Genomic DNA, 14,919 nt, shown 5'->3' with positions numbered 1-14,919 from the left:
AGAAACGCTGATCACTCGGGCTGCTTTTTATTTTGCAGCAGCATCTCAGGTGGTGGGGGCTGCTTTTTTCCGGGTCCGTTTCTTGTCCTGTTATGGTTTCAGTTCCTGTTGAGGGAATGACCGGAGGCTGGCACACAGCATCTGTGGGTGTGTACGCCTGTGCGCGTGTATGTCGGTGAGAAGGGGGAGAGAGAGAAAAAGAGACGCAGAGAGGAGCACCCTAATCTAAGCTGTAGGGTTTTTTTTCAGAGGTGAGTTTCCAGCTGCTCTGTCATTAAGGTTTTTCTCTGTTGTTCTGCGGAATGGAGAACTTCTGCTTTCATGGGGGTGTGCTCTGCTGCTTTTAAAAAGAGGAAACTGCTTCTGGGAACTGTATCTCCTTTTTGGAGTTTGGCACCTTGGACATTTTAACAGCGTTTTTAGAATGTTTACAGTCTGCCTCATATAAATCTCCCTTTCCATTTAAAGCATAGGCTGTTAGTGCTTAAAAATAGTTTTAATAGTTTTCATTCTGCCGACTGATCAGAACTAGAAGAGTTTCATTCAGTGGCATTTGTGTTTATTTGTAGTTCATTTTCATGTCATATTTTGTTCATTTTGTTTAATAGCTGGCTGTGAGAAAAGAGTTTGTGTTTGTGTATGTCTGAATGTGGTGTGACAAGGCCTTCCCCCAACACAGCAGAGTCAATGTGAAAGTCACTATCAGCTTTTCCGCTATCTGATTGACCTAGGGCTGAGTCAAATCTTGTGAGGAAATTATCCAGCTGGCACAGGAAATGTGGGGTTCTCAGATCACCCTTCTTGTCTTTCTTCTTCTCACTGTTGGTCCTGGACGCTGAGTGTTAGAGACGGAGAGTGGTTGGGGGTCCAGCCACGTTTTCAAGAGACAAGATCTGTTGCTTTGAATCGATGAGAGGAGAATCCCAGAGGGAACCCCCGTCAAAGTCAAAGGAGGAATGTGAAGAAATTACAGTGAGACAAAGACGGAGTCTGAGAGGTGAACCCAGCTGGCTGAGGGGGGAGACAGGGAGAACACGTCAATAGGAAGGCAGGAGAAAGTGAAAGGGGACAGTCACAAGAGCCAGTCTGTGGTACACGTAGAACCGCTCTGGGTCTCGCTCTGTCATTATATGCTTAATACGTCCTTAGTGTGAAGAGGCTTTCCTGGAGCAGGTAGGCAGCGTGCTTCGGTGTCATATTGGCTGGGTGGCTGCTGTGAGCTTCTGTGGGAGCAAAGTAAGCGGAGAGGGTTTGCGAGCAGAGGCAGACTGCTGTATTTGTGTTTTAGGAAGGAACTGGAGAGGCAATGTGCTGCAGCTTGGGCTTACGCTGCCTGCCAGGCGCACGTGTGTTGTTTTAGTGCCTTTTTTTTGCCATTTTGCTATGTGGCTGTATCCGCATATCTATAGAGGGCTATAGAGAACGCGTCGCGAGTCAGACTGTGTGAGGCAGCGTGCCAGTGAGACGGTGACTCAGTTGCAGCCGAGGACTGTGTGCAGCCACCCCAGAGTAGGACGTCACTCGGTGACCTGGCCCCTGCCCCCAAGCGTGGCCCAGTGACACGGCGACGTGGGTGTCAGAAAGGTGTCGAGGCAGGTGTGAAAAGCAGCGGAGCTTTCGAGAGCAGTGGAAACTGAGAGGCAGCAGTGCAGTTTTGAGCTGTGAAGCCTACCATCCTAAACCCTCCACACCTCTCGCAAGTCTCCCCGGAGACCCAGCCTGCAGTTGAGAAGGGACTCAATCGTCGCCCCCCAAAGCACGTGTGAGTCAGCCATGAGGCCAGAGTGTGTGGCACTGATGGCCCTGTGGGTGCTGGGCAGCGTTTGCCCCAGCATGGGCATGTCCACCTGCAAGCTGCTGGACCTGGAGCTGGTGAAGAGGAAGCGCATCGAGGCCATCAGGGGCCAGATCCTGAGCAAACTGAGGCTGCCCAAGGAGCCCGAGCCGGACGAGGTGGGGGAGGGGGAGGACATCCCGACCGCCCTCATGTCCGTCTACAACAGCACGGTGGAGCTGAGCGAGGAGCTGGCGCAGCAGGGCCACTCCCTGCCCTCCCAGGAGACTGAGGAAGAGGAGTACTTCGCCAAGGAGGTGCACAAGTTCAACATGAAGCAGAGTGAGTAAGGGCAGGCATGGTGCATGAGAATGCGCACACACACACGCACACACACACACACACAAGCTTTGTGGTTTGATTCCGAGGTGGTGTACTGCTGCTGTACTCTTTCCCAATGTACTTAACTCCAGTGGTATCAGTACAAAACTGCCAGGGTATAAATGTTATGTGTTATGTGTAAAGGTAGTGTGTAAAAATAGAAGCCATGTAAATCACTGTGCAAATATTGTGGACACACACTCTCTTGACTCTGTGGAGAACAATGACACCTACCATAGTGTGTATTCTACCCTATTCATGGTATTATAATGGTCACAGGAGAAAAATTTATTAGGAGTTGAAATCATACAGTATATTGACCATGGAAGTCTTGACACAATGGCACATGCTAACATACATATGACCGGAGGGGTCATCTATGTATCAGTATCTTAACAGAGATCAGGAAACACAAATTCAAAGCCTAACACACTGATATGTTGGACGATTGCAACGTTATCATGGCACACATGGAATCCCCATGTACTTCTGCATTTTGCCATTCAAAATGTCCTCAGTCAGTTTTATTTTGTTGAGACAAAAGTTAGAAGTTACCATTGCTTTGTGTGGCGTCTTACACTGTGCTACATCACTCTGTTGGCATCCATGGTATTTTTATCGTAGCATTGTCAATATTTCTGGCTTGCTTCTCAGGCCTATTAATGCCGTTTTGGCTCTGATAATGAAATTGCTGAAGCCAAGCTTTTGATATCACATCTGACCAAAAAGCGTGAGGTGCTCCACTCTTTTGTACTTGTGCTATTTAATACCGGACACCTTCCAACTTCCAAGTCACCCTCTCTCGTTTCATCAGAACCCATTTTCCTCTGCCCGTCTTCAGAAAGGGAGAAAGAGATGGTTTTGTTTGGAGGCATCTGGAGGGAAAAAAGGAGAGGGCCATGGGGAATATGGGGAGGTACACCTGGTGAAAGTAGGCACATTGCAAAGATACTCTGAAAAAGAGGACTGTGGGGGGGGGGGGACTATATGAGGAGACCACCGCACAGGACACATACCCCTCCTCTCCCCCTTATGGGCTTCCTGTAACTCGAGCTCCGCACCAGACCTGCACTCCTCCCTTCCATATCTCTCTCTATCTCTTCCCCTCTCTCTCTCTCTCTCTCTCTCTCTCTCTCTCTCTCTTGCTTTCTCTCCAGGCCAGTGGCTGCTGTGTTTGTGACGGGATAGCTGGGGCTATCTGGATGGCAGGCAGGCAGGCAGGAAGGAAGGCCGGCAGTCAGTGTGTTCTCGTGTGACTCAGGCCCTTTAAAAATAGCACCCCGAAGGAAGCTTTAGTCTGTTATCTCTGTTCAACACATCTCAGCGTCTGTCCCAACTCTGTCCCCAGTCATTTTACAGTTCTGTGCCCTAATAAGGTTTAGCAGCAGGTCCATGTGTCCATGGTCTACAGGGGGTGACGGTGGGGTCTCTGCAGTGCCGTGCTTGGTGTCTACACTTTCGTTCTTTGAAATGGAGATCCCGCTGTGCTCACTGGCTGTGCCTCTGTCTTCCCTCCTTTTAACCTTTATCACAAGGGGGGGGGGGGGGAATTCAGAGAGAAAAGGAGAATTCTGGATGCAGTATGGGAAAAAGGAGGTCTTCAGGTTATTCTCTCTGTTTCAGTCTCTCTGCAGCGTATTAATCCCCCCCCCCCCACCCCCCGTTCAGATTTCATAGGAATGCACTCCTTTGTCATTTTGTCATCAGGTTTGATTGAATAGGGATCATGAAGTTCAGTACTAACACAGTTGCTATCAGTTTAACAAAGACTGGAGTTACCTCTGTGCTGGTCCCCAGGGCCTACTCAGGAAAATTATGGTGTGTATCTATTTGTGTGTGTGTGTGTGTGTGAGAGAGAGAGAGAGAGAGAGAGAGAGAGAGAGAGACCCTGCAATAACCTGTTTCAGCTGCAAGATAAAACATTACAGCAAATTCAAATGAATTTTGTTATTGCAAAGCTGAATGATGCTGTCCATTTGTATAGATATGAAGGCATAATAACTTTTGAAATTACATTACATTACATGCTTTTTATAGACGCTCTTATCCAGAGCGACTACCAGCATAAGTGTATCCATTCAATTTATACAAGCAACAGTTTCAGACCAGGGTAACAACACTCCCAGGCCAGCAAGTGTGAGCATAGCAGTATTTGAGCCCTACCACAAGTTAACTTGTGCAATTGTGCAGAGCCAAGTAACCTACGATACAACAGAAATGTTTGATATCACATCATCTCTGACCTAATTAGGGGTGAGCTGAAGAGAACGCTGTCAAATCACTAGTAGATGTGCATGTGTGTACGTGTGTGTGTGTGTGTGTGTGTGTGTGTGTGTGTGTGTGTGTGTGTGTGTATGTGGGTGCAATTATGTGCATGCCTGTGAGTATGTGTGTGTTTGTGTGTGTGTATGCACTTGCATGCATGCACGTGCATACACACACGTGTGCATGTATGTGTGTGTGTGTCTGTGTGTGTGTGTGGGGGAGTGCAAGTGTGTGCATGCCTGTATGTGTGGTTGAGCCTTTTTTTATTGTCTGAATGTCAGCTGATAAATCCTATTTTAGCATTAGAGGGGCACAGAGACACTGATGAAATGCACCATTAAAGCATTAAATGTTCTATGTAGATGACTTAACCGCAGCCATTTATCATCATTACCAGATAATCAGCAGAAAGGCAGTTTGGGGATTTTTGTCTTATGTGTCTACTTCCATTTTTAATTCTAATGGGCCTCAGGGGATGCATTCTTGCCTATTGCACCTCATTATTTGTTCTACTGCTGCAGACACTATGGCCCATGTTCACATAGGCGTTTTGCCTTAAAAAGAGGTTGGTGACACATAAAGCAATAAGAAAGTGAAAAGAGAATGTAGAGATAAAAGAAGGTGGGGAAAGAGAGGGATGTCAGGGGAGTAAGAAGATGGAGAGGGGAAAAAGAGAGAGAGGGAGACAGACAGAGAAAGAGGGAGTAGGGTGAGGTGCAGTGAGCGGAGGCAGGTATTTAAGTCCTCTGGAATCCCGTTTCTCCCTGTTGTAATTACAGAGCTGTCTCTCTGCCTGTCACAACAGCTGTCCTGAGCTTACCTGTGGCGAGGCCCCTGATTACACTCACAAATCACCCACACCCAGGCAAAGAAGGGGGGCAGGGACCAGCCAGGCTGATGCAGTCACTGGGCTTGTGTACCCTGCTCTCCTGTGCTGCCCTTGCCCTTGCATTCCTTCATGCCAGTTACATTTCTGCTTTTTCACATATTATCCATTTATACAGCTGGATATTTACTCAGGCAGTTCTGGGTTGAGTACCTTGCCCAAAGGCACAGCAGTGAGAAATTGAACCAGCAACCTTTCGGTTACAAGCCCAGCTCCTTCTCACTATGCTACACTGCTGGCCATAAAAGCCCTTGGGAACTGAACCTACAATCTTTGGGTTTCATGCCCAGCTCTTTAACCATTACACCACTCCGCCGCCCCAGTTTGCACAAGGGCCAGACTCCTGGTGTCATTTTGATTTTTGGTTTATGACATTTTCTCCATTCTTTCTCATGGTCCTTCATTCCTTGACTGCTATGCAATGCGTTCCTCCATTTGGTTTTGTGAGGATGTTCTTTTAGTACCTCAAAGATCCAATGTGACCAAACTGCGAAAGCCCAAAAACTACAGGACACTTTCAGGTTTCAATCCATGTTGTGGCGTTGGCATGGATAGACACTGCTTTGAAAGGGGCGAAACCAGTGGAAACTGAGCTGCAGATACCGAAACAGTCCAATTAAGACGGAAGACGTGCAAGGGACATTTTTAGGGTGTATTTTGCAGTAATTATGACCTACAGATTTAGTTGCTGCATGTAGCGGGCTGTTTCTGGTGCTGTTTTGCAGAACCGATTGAAATCATTCGGTTTTGTCAGCTCTGCAAGAAACCACTTATAACCTCAACCTTTTGCCTCTTCCTATCTGCCTTTCCACAGGTTTCTTTCTTTCCATCCAACCCCCAGCCCCCCCCCCCCCCCCCCCCCCCACGCTCTCTCATTATCTCCTCTCCCTTGTTCTCAGTCATTGTCCTGTTTCTCCCTTTCATTCTTTTCCAGTCTAAGTGAATCACTCCAGATGCATTTCTCTGACTTCAAAACTCCCAGTGCACTGCGAGCAGATTATATGGGCTGAGGGACTCTGGAATCACAAGCCTCATCCACCCCCCCCCCCCCACTTTAGTGTGGTGCTTTGCGGTGGTACAGCTTGGTACGACCTGGCTCCCAGAGCGGCCTCTTTCTCTCTCGCTCAGTCTCCTTGTCAGCGTGTAATTACTGACGCAGATCCCAGGATAATTTCGGGCCAGACAGGCAGAGACGTATACGCGGTGTTTGGGGCCCAGCCAGACCCCGGGATCTGAACGCACGCAGAGCGCTATCTCTTTGCCTCCCTTTAACTCTTTCTTCCTCCCTAACCGACATCGCCCTTGTTGCTCCGTTCTCCCCCTTGCTCTCCTCTCTCACCATCTTTCTGCTCCTGTCTTTCCTCCTCACTCCGCCCCACCTTACCTCCCGCCCCCCCCCAAATCTCTCCCTCCCACTCTCTCTCTCTGTTCCGCGATGCAGTGATGCAATGTCAGACGAGTCCTGTAATTAAACACAACAAACAAAAACGAAGTGTCTTTGCTTGGCGCTCCTGCAGCGCGGTGCCCTCATTACCCACACGCTGCCTGGGCCTCACTCTCCTCCCTCTTCACGTCCTTGTAAAGTCTCCCGGCAGAGTCTCATGTGTCCATGTGTGCAGCCAGCTGACACAACATCCCCATGCGCTTTTCACAGGGACACGTCACTTAATTGTAGTGGTTTTTGCCGGTGGGCAAATTACACGGATATACCTGCAGTCTACATGCCAGTTTTATGTAGCAGCTGCGCAGAAAATTGCACCACACACACCAGGTGCATGGTACACATACAGATCTTCAGAGGCCAGATGCACAGGTGTTTCTTATTAAAATAAGCACGGTGCAAAGTTCACCTTCCATATTCGCACCAACGGATCTTATTACAGAACACAGCGAGGAGTAACGGTGCGTTGGTACGGGCATCTCTGTCTCCTAACCTTTCCTTTCTGTGTCCTGCTCTTTTCAGGCAACATCAGCGTTGAGGACCAGATGCTGTTCAACTTGAGCGAGATGCGGGCCAAGCTGGGGCCCGGGCAGAAACTCTCTCAAGCCGAGTTGCGCTTGCTCATTAAGAATTTCAACATGCCCCAGGGTGTCGAGCAGAGACTGGAACTGTACAGGGGCCTGGGAGACCACGCCCGCTACCTTGGCTCTCACTTCATCTCCTTGGAGTCAAACAACCGCTGGCTGTCCCTCGACGTCACGAAGACCCTGAAAGAGTGGCTGGAGGGGCCCGGTCAGTCAGCATTGCACATGTGACCACACGTGATCAGGTCTACAGCCAATGGCACTCTTGCAATCGTCAGCATCACGCTCACAATCTGATACAGCTGGGTGCAGCAGTGATAAGGGGCCCCATGCATGTGACACAACTGTATGCATCCTCTCTTTGTCAAAATCATGTTGCTTCCACTTTCAGATTTGTCATGCACAATTGTTAGGGGGAAATAATAGAATTTACTATCCATTTGATGTACAGTACCAGTCAAGTAGATGTTTGGACAAACCTTTCCTAGACAAATATAAATAGTGAAGTTGCAGCCTATGCATGAATTTCTTTTCAAAAAAATATATTTAAAAAATATTTTTTGGCTACTGTGAAGAATCAAAAATATGGGATAGTTTTGATTTGTTTAACACTTTTTTGGTCACTGTACCATTTGTGTTGTTTCATTGTTTTGATGTCTTTACTATTATTCTAACATGTGGAAAATGGCAAAAATAAAGAAAACCCCTTCTATGAGTAGGTGTGTCCAAACTTTTGACTGGCTCTGTATTTCCATTCAGAGGAGGGGATTTTCTAAGAGCTCATGTATGGTTTCCTTTTTAATTTTACAATACCAATGGCAGTATTCTCGCAGAGTGGGTCGCCTGGCACATAGAGATAAGTAAATCTCTACAAGGTTCCCAAGATGAATTTAAACATGTGTGACTGTGTTTAAAAACATATCAGGTGCATAAGAATGCATGAGGCCCCATCTGACCGACTTTAATACCAGTTTAAATACACTGTATTCATATAGTCTTTACTGCTGTATGCAATAAGTGCACATTGCAACACAGAATTAAAGAGGTTTCTTTTACACACAGGAGACAGGTAACACCAAGCTTAGAGTTTAGGTTACTGTTGTAGTTACAATAGTGGCAATACAATGCTGCAGCTGCACTTGTAACAGTCTTTAGAGTGTAATTACAGGGCGAGAAGAAGCCTTTCTGCAGCATGTGCCTTTGTCGCACGTGACAGCGTGATTTCTGAAGCGCCATTGTGTCTTTTTGTCTGTGTCACGCAGATCAAGAGCAGTGGTTCCAGCTGAAGCTGTACTGTGGTTGCGGTAAACAGAAGGAGGAATTCCGCTTCACAATCTCAGGTATGGCAGGCCTGCGCATCCCTAGGAATGCCCCGTGTGGGCTGTGAAGCTGACAAACAGATGGCGAATAGACATTTGGAACGCCCGGTGTTTTTCCTACGCTTGCATAATAGCGGGCTGTTACGGCAAACGACAAGCTCATAAACTTTCATGATCTCCTTTAATGGGAGTCTCCCCATCTGACCGCCTCCCTCCCTCGACTACGCAGGGATGAAAAATCAAAGAGGGGACACCGGGCCCCTTGCCACAAAGATGCAGAAGCCCCACATCCTGATGATGTCAACTTCCGAGCGACTGTCCAGCGACGGCACCTCACGCCGGAAACGGGCCGCTAGCACAGACGAGTTCTGCACAGAGTGAGGCCCCTCTCTCTACCCCCCTCTCTCAAGGCTGTCATCACCACTAAGCACAGAAGTCAGTTAAAAGTGCAGCTAACTAAACCACAGGCCTTTTATTTCTGTGGGAACTTGAACATTTTTGGTTAGGATATCATTATTTTTCAGTGCCAGATAACAAAACAAAAATAAAAATTAAAAAAAAAAAACTTGACCAAATGCCATTTCATTTTTAAAAGCTGATATCATTAACCTCTTCTTTTTTTCCCCCTCTCCAAACCATAAGCTGTATGCACTCTGTGGTCCAGAGCACTTCTTTACAGCCCTTCTTGTGCTCCTGTGTGCTGCAGAAAGTCTGACAGCTGCTGTGTACGGAGGCTGTACATTGACTTCAGGAAGGACCTGGGCTGGAAGTGGATCCACGAGCCCTCAGGCTACTATGCTAACTACTGTATGGGCTCTTGCACCTACATCTGGAACACTGACAACAAGTACTCCCAGGTACTGCCAGACAGCTTGTGGTGTAGAGGTTAGAGCACAAACGATCACTGCAGGTTTTATTTTAAAACCCTCATTATCTGTGTGCTGCCTTTTTGAAGGCAGCCTTTATTTAAGGGACCAATTATTTGAAATAATACGGTAAATAAGGCAATGGTCCAGAAGAACATGATACACACATGAGGCACATATTGAAAGGGTGCATTCCAAATGTGAAATGCGGGATCCTTTTTGGCCTTTGAAATGAATGTTTTAGTACAGATGTCAGGCTCCTCGGACAGCAGGGAGATTTTTAGGGCTCTCACAAGTTTATTTATTCATCTGTTGGAGGTGATCAGATGTCTCTGTTTTGAGGCTCACAGGTGTAGAGTTTGGGGGGATTCCAGGTGATTTTCAAATGATGATCTTGGGGGATTCCATTATCATTTTAATTTGCCCATCCCTCAGGCTTTGTGGTCTGTGTAAGTACATACATTGTGCTCAGGGAGTTGGGGAAAAGCAGCTTTGGTTTTCATGGAGCAAATGATGAGGCGTCCTTCTCCTGCTCTTCTTCTTCTACCTCTTTCTATCCTCTCTCTCCTTTCCTATTTCTCCCAAATGTGGTAATACTAATAATGGATTGCATTTATATCGTGACTTTACTGTGAAGGGGAAGTGACTCTCCAAAGATGCTCTCCATGGTAGCCATGTTGCGTTCCTCCACACTTCCCCACTCTCTCCTCTTTTCTCAGTGAACTGTGCACTGTGGAGAACAACAAGCCCCTGTTTGTGTCTTTTGCAGATACTGGCCTTGTATAAGCACCATAACCCAGGAGCCTCTGCCCAGCCCTGCTGTGTACCCCAGGTTCTAGACCCTCTCCCCATCATCTACTATGTGGGAAGGCAACACAAGGTCAGTATTTGATGCTGGCATAATCATTGTAATGAATATGTTCTGGTAAACCTATAATAACTCATTAGAGACCTTAAGCAGGAACTGAAATGGCAGGGCACATCTCTTTTGTGTTAAAAAAGCCTACAATTAAAGGTGTAACAGCTTGCAATATTAGAAGTTACTATTTACATGGATTAAACTAGCTATGTGATACACTCAGTGACCACTTTATTAGGTACACCTCTCTAATACTGGGTAGGACCCCCCTTTGCCCCCAGAACGGCCTGAATTCTTTGTGGCATGGATTCAATAAGGTGCTGGAAACATTCCTTAGAGATTCTGCTCCATGCTGACATGATAGCATCACGCAGTTGCTGCAGATCCTATCTGCGAATGTCCGGTTCCACCACATCCCAAAAGTGGTCTGTTGGATTGAGATCGGGTGACTGTCATGTTTCTGGCACCAGTTGAGATGGCATGTACTTTGTGGCATGGCATGTTCTCCTGCTGGAAGTAGCCATTAGATGAGTAGACTGTGGCCATAAAGGGATGCACATGGTCAGCAACAATACTCATGTAGGCTGTGGCATTTAAATGATGCTCAATTGGTATTAAGGGGCCTAATGTGTGCCAAGAAAATGTTCCCCACACCATTACACCACCACCTCCAGACTGAACCTTGACACAAGGCAGGATGGATCCATGGATTCATGTTATTTACGTCAAATTCTGACCCTACCACCTGCATGTGGCAGCAGAAATCGAGATTCGTCAGACCGGGCAATGTTTTTCCAATCGTCTACCTTCCAGTTTTGGTGAGCCTGTGCCCACTGTAGCCTCAGTTTTCTGTTCTTAGGTGACAGGAATGGTACTCGGAGGGGTCTTCTGCTGCTGTAGCCCATCCACCTCAATGTTCAACGTGTTGTATGTTCAGAAATGCTTTTCTGCATAGCACTGTTGTAACATGTGGTTATTTGGGTTACTGCCGCCTTCCTGTCAGCTTGGACCAGTCTGGCCATTCTCCTCTGACCTCTGTCATTAACAAGGCGTTTTCGCCCACAGAACTGCCACTCGCTGGGCGTTTTTTTTGTTTTTTGCACCATTCTCTATACATTCTAGAGACTGTTGTGCGTGACAATCCCAAGAGATCAGCAGTTTCTGAGATACTCTAAACACCCCGTCTGGCATCAACAATCATCCCACGGTCAACGTCACTTCAATCAGATTTCCTACCCATTCTGACGTTTGGTCTGAACAGCAACTGAACCTCTTGACTATGTCTTTGTGATTTTATGCATTGAGTTTCTGCCAGATGATTGGCTGATTAGATATTTGTATCAACTAGCAGGTGTACAGGTGTACCTAATAAAGTGGTCACTGAGTGTATATACAAACAAAGATATATATATATATATATGTATATATATATACACACACACACACACACACACACACACACACACACACACACACACATTGATCTGATTCTTTAGCTTTCATTTTATGACTGTAAGTTTCAGTCCTAAAGTGGTCACTACAAAAAAATTACTGAAATTTTTGTGTCAATTTCTGTTGGGGACTCTGCATTGCTGAGCCACTGAACAAGGCAATTGTGTCACACACATTCCTTGTGTAAATGGCTGCTAACATGATCAGTTGGAGGGAGTCTCAAAATAAAAACAATACTGTCTAAGGGGGTATTCCAAGCAATGACCTGTTTTGCTGTGGAAAAGAACACATCTGACATGACACACTTCTAGATGTAATAGTGTTTCATTTCCTCTGTAGTCATGAATCATATCTTAACAATGAACATTGATTGAACTCTAGCGAATGACTCAAAGCCAAAAAATATTATCAGCATTATAAGACTGATTCATCCTTTCTTATAATCACATAATAACACTATATCTTTTCTTTAACAAGACACTAGCTTCTGTAGAGGCACAAATAATGGCTACGGAGAAATGAACATGCTAACAATGGGGCTTTTGGGGGCTAAACTGTTCCATTGCACACCTTGCAATAAACTTTCCATTTACAGTTGGTGGTTGAGGACAGCATATATCACTGAGGACTGCTTCTATGTGCATTATTCCCTGTTTTTATGCTCTACAGTGGGCCACTTTCCTTTTGAACAAGCTGTTTGGTATTGTTTCGCAATATACATGTGACATGTAAGACTTTACTACATATAGGAAATAAAGTTAGACCATTATTATTCAACACGTTGTGTCAATTAAAAAGTAAATAATAGAATTAAGTGGACATTACTGTTTGAATAATAGTTTTGAAAGATTTCATTTAGGCCCAGTTAGTGTCATGGAGGTTAGACATATGTTAGCATATGCTTATCATGTAAATCTACATATACTACATGTTAATGACATTAACAACAATGGATTAAACCACAGGTATGGTGCAGTTATGGTGTTTTTGGTTATCATTCATATATATGAACTCTATAAATTAGTAATAACAATTTGGTCTTCAGTAATGCATTTACAACATGGCTAATGTAGCTAACTGATATTTTATTTTATTAAGTAGTATGTGCTCTCTTAATGTGTAATGCACATTATGCTAATATCTAAGTACTAATTGATTATAACTCTGCTATTGGTTTCGCTCATTTTTCATTCTCTCATTTTTTTTAATGTTTCTTTCTTGTTCCCGTTTTTCTGTTTAGTGTTCAGTTTAAATGTTTTCATTTGTCGCTGAACTGTCTTCACTGTATCTCATTCGATCAATGTAGGTGGAGCAGCTGTCCAATATGATTGTGAGGACCTGCAAGTGCAGCTAAAGCCAGCTTGCCACCTTCGTCAAACTCCATCTGACTCCTGCTAATCTCTCTGCTGTCTGCACAATATGGAGAGAGAGAGAGCGAGAGAGAAGAGAGAGAGAGTAGGATGTCACACATCACAGGACACTGCAACGAACCGAAGAGCAGGATGGACACACTGAGAGTGAAAAGTGGAGAATGGGAGAGAAAGGGGGCAAGAGGGGAAATGACTTGATTTTATATGACATATTTCATTATTTTTTCAGTAGTGTGATTTTTTTATAGATTTAAATTAATTTATTTTGTGCAATGGTATTTTATACTGAGGTTGTTTTGGGGAACTCAGAGTTTAGGGGGTGGGGTGGGGGGTGTCAGAGAGTTGTGCAGTCTGTAGAGGATGATGAGGAGGAGAGCTTGATGAGCTTTAGATCACTGTACTAGATTTGAGGAGCCATAGTCAATAGGAGCTTATAAATACTGGACTGGTCCACGAAAAAAAACCTATGCCAAAAAGCTTTGGACCAAAAGAGCTAAAATTTCTGTTCCATTTTTTTCCACTGTGCTACATTACAGGCACCTTTTTTGCATCAATAAAGACTGAATGCACATTTTCAATCAGAACATGATGCATTAAGTTGTTACACCGTAAAGTCAATCTCTTTGCAAAGGTTCATGCTGATACAAATGTGTTCATGGGATGGATGATGGCCATTTTGACAATGGCACATAGTGAAATTGTTTCTGCCAGAGTGGAAAGTACCCCTTTATTCTCCTCTGAACAGTGCTTAACCGTCATGCCCCTAAAAGGACAGCAACCCTTCTGTGTCAAGGAAAAAAGGATATGCGTAAGAGCTGGCCACATGGTTCAGATTCTGCTCCTCGGCGTATCAGTGGACATCCTTTGTATGGACACGTGCACGTTAGCACAAAGTAACAGGTGTGAGTGTATGGGAATTACTCTTCTGTGGCACGTTAATGAATGGTGAAAAGTAGCACTAGCCATCGCTGGAAATGTACACCACCTGTCAGCAGCAATGCACTCTTGAATGAGTGAGAGCTGCTGGGCTGTCACAATCTGATCTTGACAAAACCTCCTGTTTTTTGGTTATGGATCACAGTGCCGAGTTTGAACCCCCCCCACAGCCCTGCTCTGATGCTAAAAGCACTCAGATCTGCTGGGGCCTGGAACATTTGGCATGCTTGGTATTATGGTGAAATCATCCCCACACAATCTGACCGATTATCACTGGCGTAGGTGGTCCAACTGCTGATGCCTTGCTGTTTTGGGATCTCTCATTCATTTCATTGTTGTTGTTTTCCAAATCAGTTTTATATTCTAAGTTTTAGGCTTTCTTATTTTTGTGTGTTATCATTATTATGTCTCTGTAAGATCTCCTTTCTTGTCCAAAGTTTCATTTAGCATCATGTAATGTTAATGGTATGAATGCCATTAATAATAGTATTGGAGTAACAGCATTTTTGCTTTCTTTTTTACAGTGTCTGGCTGGTTTGAAAGTGATATATGGTTCTTGTGTCCATGCACTGTAGAGCACTATTCACTATTTCCTTAACTATTTATATTGATTGATTTTTATTTACAGTCCTACTAGTTAGTAATACTGCAGAGGGTAAAATATAGATGCATCTGTTTACCACTCTATTTTTTCCAAAATGCTGCACCCTTTCATGTAATTATAGGATATGGCATGCACCATATATATAAATAAGTAATTAATTTGTTTCTTTATGCTTATCTACA

General features: G+C 45.0%; 1 protein-coding gene across 1 annotated transcript; it reads left to right on the top strand.

Moving 5' to 3' along the window:
- The first annotated feature begins 489 nt into the window (after positions 1 to 489).
- On the top strand, positions 490 to 14,393 carry LOC118774687 (transforming growth factor beta-1 proprotein-like). The gene is made up of 7 exons (XM_036524110.1): positions 490 to 2,116; positions 7,270 to 7,539; positions 8,594 to 8,671; positions 8,880 to 9,027; positions 9,357 to 9,507; positions 10,286 to 10,396; positions 13,134 to 14,393. Exons 1-7 carry the CDS (start codon positions 1,774 to 1,776, stop codon positions 13,179 to 13,181), a joined length of 1,149 nt encoding a protein of 382 aa, XP_036380003.1. The 5' UTR covers positions 490 to 1,773; the 3' UTR covers positions 13,182 to 14,393.
- Positions 14,394 to 14,919: the final 526 nt, after the last annotated feature.

Source organism: Megalops cyprinoides, chromosome 3, assembly GCF_013368585.1.
Source record: "Megalops cyprinoides isolate fMegCyp1 chromosome 3, fMegCyp1.pri, whole genome shotgun sequence".
Lineage (NCBI taxonomy): Eukaryota > Metazoa > Chordata > Actinopteri > Elopiformes > Megalopidae > Megalops > Megalops cyprinoides.
Note: the sequence above shows the minus strand (reverse complement) of the source record. Positions and strands in the feature narration are given on the sequence as shown.